Source organism: Budorcas taxicolor, chromosome 2, assembly GCF_023091745.1.
Source record: "Budorcas taxicolor isolate Tak-1 chromosome 2, Takin1.1, whole genome shotgun sequence".
Classification (NCBI taxonomy): Eukaryota; Metazoa; Chordata; class Mammalia; order Artiodactyla; family Bovidae; genus Budorcas; species Budorcas taxicolor.
This window is the reverse complement of record NC_068911.1, coordinates 50,573,625-50,582,374: the sequence shown is the minus strand read 5'-3', so window position 1 is coordinate 50,582,374 and position 8,750 is coordinate 50,573,625. Positions and strand designations below refer to the sequence as shown.

Below are 8,750 nucleotides of genomic sequence, written 5' to 3'. Positions count from 1 at the left end.
CCAATGTAACAGGAATTTCACCCATGAGAAACTAGAGTAGCAGACCTAACATTTCTAAACCAAACTTTTGTGCTCAGTCCTTAAACTTTTATAATAAAGTGGAAGCCAGAAATCTAGAGTTAATCATTATAACCTAAAACTGTTGTCTTTCAAAAAAGGTGAAAACACTTTAATATAACTTACATTGTTTCTACACATTAGATGTAAGAAATAATTTCACTTAATCATAAGTACAATTTATTTGATTAACAAAATCCTAATTTACAAAATAGTAGTAAATATATGCAGAAATATATTCATTATCAAATTATAAAATAAAATTAACAATTTGTAAGATACCATCAGTTTATTATTCTGATTTCAGATAATAGAGTTAAATCATTTTGGTTTGCTTAATATTTATAATTATTAAAATAATGGAACGTTGAGATTTGAATACAATGACAGTAAACCATTGAAATTTCACATTCACATTATACAGCCATCACGAATCCATAAGTGAATGCTAACAATGTAAAAAAATATAAAATGATTGTAATATAATCATCTAACCATTCGCATATGGAGTTTTAAGACCACTATTTAATCAACTAATTTGCTCCAAAATATAAGCATTTGCTTTTATGTCCTACATGACATGTCTTTGTGCCTTAATACTTAATTTGAAATGTCCTTACTGTAAAAATATACCAAAGTAAATAAAAAAGGAGACATTTATTTACAAAACAATATTGTATACATATTATATAAATGCAACTGTTTTCAAAATCTTTTTATACAATATTGATAGAATCAGTCATTTCCATTATTTCATCCTAAAAGCTGCAGTATTGCAAAGGCAGGCTATAATTTTGAAATTTTGACAAAAATGAACACTTTTTGACTGCCTTTTAAACACAGCTTCTCCAAGTATGCTACAGAATTGAATGTAGACCTCTAGAAAAATGATTTTTCTTTCTTTATGGAAAATCCATTGCCCATAGTGAGGAGTGTGAAAATGCACCTGAAGAAAGGAGAAACTTATTACTTTACTGAATGTTTTTTGCTTGATAAACCTGATAACATCAGCCATTCAGCCTATTGTATTAGCACCATTGGCATAAACTATTAATGTACTGTATCAATCAGAATAGGAATGGTAACTTGCATATGGTGTACCATCCCTATTTTGTGGAATCTCATCTTACCAAGTATGCTATCATACAATATAAATTCAAGTGTTTAAGGATGTTTCAAATAATGGTATATAACAATACTTCATTTTACCAATACTACATATAGATTTTTCTGTAAATATTAAGTGAAACTGTAAAGAAATAGATTTTAAAGCATCCTCCTTTAATTCACCAGAAGACAAGGAGAATTGCTTTCATTCAGCTGCATATGTTGTAATATATTTGAACATAAATGGAATTTGATCTCCTAGTTGAAAAACTCTGGAAATCATAAAACTTTTTATTATATGATTTGTTTTGATGGTTAAATGCCAACCATTGCATATATTCTCTCTTTTAGTTCATATACTGTAGCTTGTGCTTAAGTGACTGTAGCATACTCTAGGCTTATAGCCCGTGGTACATAATTTCACAGTTTCAAAATTGTTGAGGGGAAGACCTTCTGTGTTTTAGGAAGCTATGAACCAAATATAAATCTCATGAGCACCCACAGCGATCTACTACCATGCCTGGAATCTTCCCATATATTATTTGTTCTTTGCCATTAAAATATAGCATATTAATTGGAGACATCTTTGTAGGAGTACAGCAAGGGCCGGCTGAACCTTTGGGGTTTGCTTGGTGCACAAGATGGGTATGAGGATACTTTTGCAAAAATAAAAATTCACATTCTCCAGAGCAGTAATTGGCCTTATATCTTTTGGGTGCAATAATCCAATCCCATCCAAAAGCTTCAAAATCCACAGTTAGAGGATAACGACAGCATCGAGATTCTGTGGAGTGCTCATCACAATCAAGCCCAAAATCTCTCCTAGATCTTTTTGGTGTGTCTGTTACCTTGACTTCTAAAAAAGGATTCTGTATGGAAAGGAAAGAAGAGTTAGTAACAGATCCCCAAACACTCTCCTACCGCAAGGAGTCATTATTAAAGAAAGAAACTAATCATTTTGCTTATGTCATATCTCTTTTTAAAATGCACAGCATTAAGGAATTTTCATTTACGCTAGGCTTGATTCTTCCTTTATGGCTCAGAAGTCTACAGGAGCCATAGGAATTCCCCTGTGGTCAGAGCTTTGTCTTGTTTATTCTTGTTTTCCTCAGTTTGAGTATCTGAATGCCTGACACATAATAGATGCTCTGAATATACTGATGGATGACAGTAAAGGGAGGGGGGAAGAGAAGAGAAAGGAGCAAGGAGGAAAGAAGAGGCACAAGCCTAGCTTATGTCTTCCTGCTTATTGATTAAATATGGTGGCTAAATATGTCTGATGACTCCTGGAGGGATAGGTATACTCATTCATTCTCCATTCCCTTGGTCTTGTTCAGGGAAATTTGGATATTAACACCGAAACAAAATAGTTGCCACCCAGTACTGCACAGATGTAATGGGAAAAAGGAAGGTAGAGTGATGAAGGTAGTGGTAAGTATATAGGGTTGGAAAGACCAACTCCAAGAGAGAGAGGCGCAGATTCAGAAGAAGATACAATGATATTCCCTTTTTTTCTTTCACTAAAATATGTTTCCATTCAGATATTTAAATAACAATTTGCTAATCCTCCTCCTGCACCAATCTTTTCATGAATTTGAGACATTTTTCCTTTTATATGGAAAATTCTGAGGAATACATCTTATTAGTCATCTGTTTAATAATAATTAAAACCTCTGCCATGTCACCAACTTTGATCATTAAAATGCTACCTAGAATAAGAACACATTCTTTTTTATCCTATATTAAAATCAGAATAGACCTGGTAATTATTGGTATTTAAGATTATACAAAATAACATCATTTGGGGAGTTAATAACATTTTATGTAGTATATTTAAAGAAAAATTGATCACTTGGAAAATTTTACAATCTCTTAAAGAATATGTTTTCATTTAGATATGATTTACTTTACATTTAGATATCATTTAGATATGATATTCTTTACAAATAAGGCCATTTAAAAACTATAAAGCTTGCAAGTATAATCTTTTGTTGTAAATTATATCAATAAATGGAAATAAAAAGTATGGTCACATTAAAAAAGTTTTTGAAAACAGAAGTAAATACAAGCACAGATAAGCCAGAAGAGTGAGTAGCTCTAAACTTATACTAGATTTTTAAATGTTTTTTATTAATTTTTATAATATATAAGGCATTATTTTCTGTTTGACTTTATATTAAATTAGTTGACATTACCTAAGTTAACTCCTGTTAAAGAACAGTAAGACAGTTCAGAATATAGCTGGGTAGTACAAGTTAACTAGCCTGAAATTTTTTATTTTATTAGGAGTAATTCACAAAGTAATCCACATATATACATCACTGCATCAATAGTCTATAAAACAAGGAACATATTTATCATGAGAGATCTTAAATATAGTATATTTAATAGTATATAAACCTAAACATATATCTAGTTAATTTCTATAAGTAAAAGCACTTTATTTTAATTATAACTTTTAGAGTTTACTTTTCTGCTTTACTAAGCACAAGAATTTTAACAAATTTGTCACTCTTCTGGGGGAAAAAATGTGTTGTGTACTAGAATCCACTGTGAAGACTTCATGTTTTTATTTATATAATCATGTAGCACATCAATGGAAAGCATTTTATATTTCAATTTCAATTCAAAAGAATTCCTTAAAAACTTAAGGACCATGGTATAACTTTTTTTCTTTTAAATCCTCATGCAAAGTAAAAGTATCAAGAGAGTTTTCATAGGGTGTGAAACGGGACACCTACTTTTATTGGGTACAGGGCTACCATCGGGGTAAGGTACCTTTGTCTGGCTTATAAGCACAGGAAACTGGTAGTTATTTTTCACTACTATTCATTCACATTATGAATAAATACATAACAAGGTTTTTAGCATGTTATTTTCAGTAATCACTTACCAGTCCTTCTTCTCCTGGTTCTGGGAAGGTTACAGCAAGATCATGACCATTCTCATCTAAAGCTTTGATTTCAATGCCTAAGTTGGATTCAGGTTGTTTGAGCCAGTTTTGCAACACTGTCTTCACATCAATGCTCTGCCAAATACCAGTGCCTGGGTTCATGTCAAGTTTCAGAGATCGGATTCCAGTATACCTTGTACCGTCTTTCATGGGTTTGATGAGTCTCAGGATTTGCACAAACACTGTTGTAGGAGTCTTGACAGGTCTCAGATATATCCACAGTTGGGCCTTTACTACTTTATTGTGTTGTATCTTAGAGCTAAATTTAAAGAAGCAACATTTGGGTTTTTCTTGCACTTCCGCTAGAAGATCAGCTATAAATGAATAAGAAAAAAAGTTACTAAGATCATTTTTATGAAAAATGAACGAACGCCTCCATGTCAATCTATGAACATTTTTTTAATTGGAATAATGTGTGCATATTTAGTCTTTTAAAATGGAAAAATATGTAGCATTTCATTCATAACAGCAAAATATCAAGTATAACAATTATTACAGCTTGTCAAAATCTTTTAGGCATATGTTTTTTCAGCTGTTTATGAGCAGTCTACTTCCTTTCCAGAGAACTGTGGACTAAGGAAAATTCTATTAAGGAATGAAAAGTGGATGAAATTTTAAAATGATGATGATTAGAGAGAACAAGAGACACTGTGGAAGAACATCCACTTAGAATTCTTTGGGAATCTGAGTAGTTACACTTACTGAGCAGCTGTACCAATCAGTCTGGAGGAAGGAACCCTTCCCCCAGGCCTGAATTACCTGAGGACAAGAAACAGTGAGCAACTAACTGAGCCTCGGGAATTAGTAGAAAATATAGTGCATCTGTTATGTTAGGGCACTGGGACAGCCTTTTAAAGGAAAAAAAATTTAAAAACTAGCAGGTAATTGGCACCAAAATTTAGATGTTGTATTCAAGCTGTTTCAAAACCTAGAAAACATTATCTTTAGGGTCAGACTGTCATTGTAAGCAAAAGCACTTAGCAATTTCTTGCCTTTTTGTTTTCTCAAGATTGTTTATAAATAAGGCAAATCTATTCCAGGATTGTCTGATAGCACAAGTCTTTAAGGAAATTTATTTGTTGCCTTATAACCTAGTTACTTAATAAGAAAACCAGTATTTTGAAACTGTTCTGAGTCCAGTCTAAAGTGGGTAGCATAAAGCCAGATCGCAGACACATGGCACAAAAATCTTCCTGGTCATGCTTTCTCTGTTGAGGTGCCTGTCTCCCTTTCCTTGAGTATATGTTTGAACTGACTGCAACAGAAATATGTGAAACATATTATCTTTCAGAAACAACATAGATACCACATACAGGTAATAGTTCTCCCTCCTATGAGGAATAAAATAATATTTTAGAAGGTTATTAAGCATGTGCCTCCTAGATATGTGCAGACCAGGTACTCTCAACAATAGTACCATGGTCAGGGTATAAGCGGGACTTTGTAAGCCATAACCTACTCAATTAAAATGTTGATTTCTTAGCATTTTCTGCTCATTGGCTCATGATTTATCATTATGCTGTGTTTACTTCCTTATTGCTCTTACTAATACATTAAGTTTATTAAGAACATTTTTTTATCCTTTCCACTGTAATAGCTTTCAAAATTAGATACTCTATGAAGAACATAAAAATCCTATGAGAAATAGTTTTGAATAACAGAAGTCATTCTAAGTGTTCAGCAAATGCCCAAATAGGCTTCAATATCTAGAGATTTCTTCCTTTCTCTTTTATTAGTGAAAAAAACCCTGTTATTATAAATGCATATTTCAGGCAACCAAATGCAATTAGGAAATTTCATGTAAATTTTTCACATGGCTGCTACTATCTCCCAATCCTTCACCTTGGTAGCATTAAGCTGTGAAAACATAAACATGTTATAGTTGTCATACTAAACTATATAACATGAATGCTATGTAAGCATTTCATTTCTGATTTTTAGCTTTTTAGCTCTCTAAGGAAACAGATAATGTAGCAGCTTTCAGTCTCAGTATATTTCTCATGAAGTCTTGCAAAAAAGCTCTTTGCCCTCCTCCTTACGTACAAGCCAGCAGCTTGTTAAAAGAGCCTGAAAATAGATCGGTTTCTCATGAACACTAGAACAGCAGTCAGCAGAGTCGTTGCTCTGCACTAGCAGAACTACTCACACTCCGTGGGCATGGTAATGACCGTTTCCGTCGTAACGTGGTAGTCATCGTCTTCCAAGGAGCCGTCGCTGCTGTCATCTCTCTGGACATCGTACTGATCAATCAGTTCCCGGAGTGGAGGAGCCTTGGGCAAAAGTTGTCTTATAGCATCTTTGCTGATGTTAGGAGCTGTTTCCAGGCGAAGTTTACTGAGGATTTGGATTTTTATGGCTTCTAGTCTTGAGGATTTATTGTTTTGTCTCCACAAACATGCATTACACAGCCCCTTTTTTTCCACATTTTCCTTCTGCTCGCTGTTCTCATTCAGATCCACTGGGCCAGCAACAAGCAGCATAAATAGGTAAATATAAACAAAGATTTGCAGTTTTTGCATGGTTTTAAAATCAATACAATCTTTTTCCTTGTTCTTACTTCTTCCTTTTACTTTTCTTTTGCTTTTGAGTAACGGCAAGCCAAACGTTAATGCCTGCCCAGTCTGAGAGACAACTTGCCACACCAGTGAATCTTTTATACTGTATTCCAAGTGGCTTTTTATATTCCAACTTTGATGAGACAAGTGTCGTCGGGATCTGTGATTGGCTCTTGCTCCACAATGAATCTCACTGTCAGAGGTTAAAACCCTGTCTGTCACAAGTCACCAAACAGTATTTTGTTACAGTCAAGGGTGAGCTGATTCATTTGACTACTTCTTAAAAGGAATAAATCTATGAATAATAAAGGCTGTATGTGACATTCGAAAAATAAAAAACTTTAGTAACAATAACATATATACTTAGATCTTATTCATCTTTATATGTGAAACTTTAAAATTATAATTTAAGTGAATAAATCTTAATTTACACTTCATACTTAAAAAGTTGGTATGTTTTTCCCTCAGAAAATAAAATGATTTTATACTATTTAAGTAAGCATTTGAAATAAAAAGAATTTTATTCGTTATATTAAATTATGTTTAGTCTTGTATAATTAGAAAATACAGATTTATTCAGGAAGACTTAAATGAAAAGACTGTGATACTAGTAAAAGATTTTCTGCTAAAATTTGAGAAACTTGTTTCCCTGAATAAATTCTTAGCACATAATGAAAATCCTACTTTAATATTAAATTGCTCATGGAATTACTTTTAAATAATATCTTTTATTCATATGAAAATTGTATTTCAGTTTCGATTGACTACTATTAAGTTACTTCCTATCGAAGTTGCAGATTAATATGGCTTAGAGGATGTGTTTTTTCATTGTTTATTACAAAGAGGATATTGTCAGCAATTTGATCTTAGAATGACTTAGAATGACTTAGAAGATAGTGAATTTTATGATGGGTAACAAACTTTTCCTCAGCTTTCCAGCGGTAAAAGAAAAAACGTAGTTACCTACTCTCTGTAAATTATATCCAAACATTGTGAACACAGAAAAGGAAAGGAACACCGTCATAAAGGTGTTCTTTATGTTCCATTTTTCTGCTTCTCACTACTGTGCTGGTACATTTTTCTCCTTCCTAGTACTGTGCCACTTCCTAGTACTTCCTTTGAAGTTTCTCATTTGACCGGAGGGCAGACTCCTGGCAGGGATTTGGGGTAAGGTCTGCGAGCAGAGAATGGGGCTTTTTGTTCTCTAAATTTAAGTGGCCTCTGTAGGGATCAAACTCTCAACCTTAGCTTTGGGAGCCACAAGGTCTAATCAAATGAACTATTCAAAAGCTAAACAAAATATAGCCAGAAAGAAATAGAAGCTGTTTCCAGGCCACAGGAGATTTATTTTTCCTACTACTTTTGCGGAAGCTAAAGACTCCTAAGAGAGTTAATCCATTACTTTTTTCCCCAAGAGAGTGCAGTGGTTCATATCAAATATTTATTTTTTAGGTCACTACTTTCGCACATTGTACACTAATTTACTGCCTCAGTGCACTAAAATGCAACTCAGTAGCCTGAAAAGTTAATGCATTTTCATCAAATTCTTAAGAGGTATCTACATCTCTTGAGAAAAAATGGCCTTACATAATGCATTAGATTTGCCCATCATTAAAGATTAAGGAAAACCACACACAAACCAGATGCCCTGAAGGATTTCAGATAGTCTTTGTTGTGGAGCAGTATTAGATCTGGCTTATAAAGTTTTATTTGTTTGGTAAATTTATTTTTCAACATATAAATCTTTGTAATGTTATAATCATAACATATGCCCCTATACACTTCTGAGCAAATCAAATCTGTTTTCCCTTTTAACTTGATTAGAATTGTGTAGCAACTGGGATCTCAGGTCCTGGAGTTGGATAGACCTGAGTTCAGATCTCAATGTGCCACTGTGTAATAATGAATGAGATACTTCTCTAACCTTCAGTTTCCTCATAGCATATTGGGGGCATGTAATTCAATAATGCATGTAAATTGTTGAGTACAGTGCCTGTCATATAGTAAGTGATTGATAACTGGTACTTGAGTACTTAGCCTTTGTTTCATGCAGAGGGGTTTGAGATTATGGTTAAACT

At 33.3% G+C, this 8,750-nt stretch overlaps 1 protein-coding gene across 1 annotated transcript; it reads right to left on the bottom strand.

The window, feature by feature from the left end:
- Positions 1–1,510: 1,510 nt before the first annotated feature.
- On the bottom strand, positions 1,511–6,645 carry MSTN (myostatin). The gene is made up of 3 exons (XM_052635569.1): positions 6,264–6,645; positions 4,058–4,431; positions 1,511–2,033 (listed from the first exon to the last, which is right to left on the bottom strand). Exons 1-3 carry the CDS (start codon positions 6,634–6,636, stop codon positions 1,653–1,655), a joined length of 1,128 nt encoding a protein of 375 aa, XP_052491529.1. The 5' UTR covers positions 6,637–6,645; the 3' UTR covers positions 1,511–1,652.
- Between the last annotated feature and the right edge of the window lie 2,105 nt (positions 6,646–8,750).

Bases quoted from the DNA above. Each gene is read 5' to 3' on its own strand.
- MSTN (XM_052635569.1), bottom strand. From the start codon at position 6,636: ATGCAAAAACTGCAAATCTTTGTTTATATTTACCTATTTATGCTGCTT. The intron at 4,432-6,263 runs GTGAGTAGTTCT...ATTCATTTATAG, and splicing joins CATTACCATGCCCACGGAGT to CTGATCTTCTAGCGGAAGTG. The intron at 2,034-4,057 runs GTAAGTGATTAC...CTTTCCATACAG, and splicing joins AACCAGGAGAAGAAGGACTG to AATCCTTTTTTAGAAGTCAA.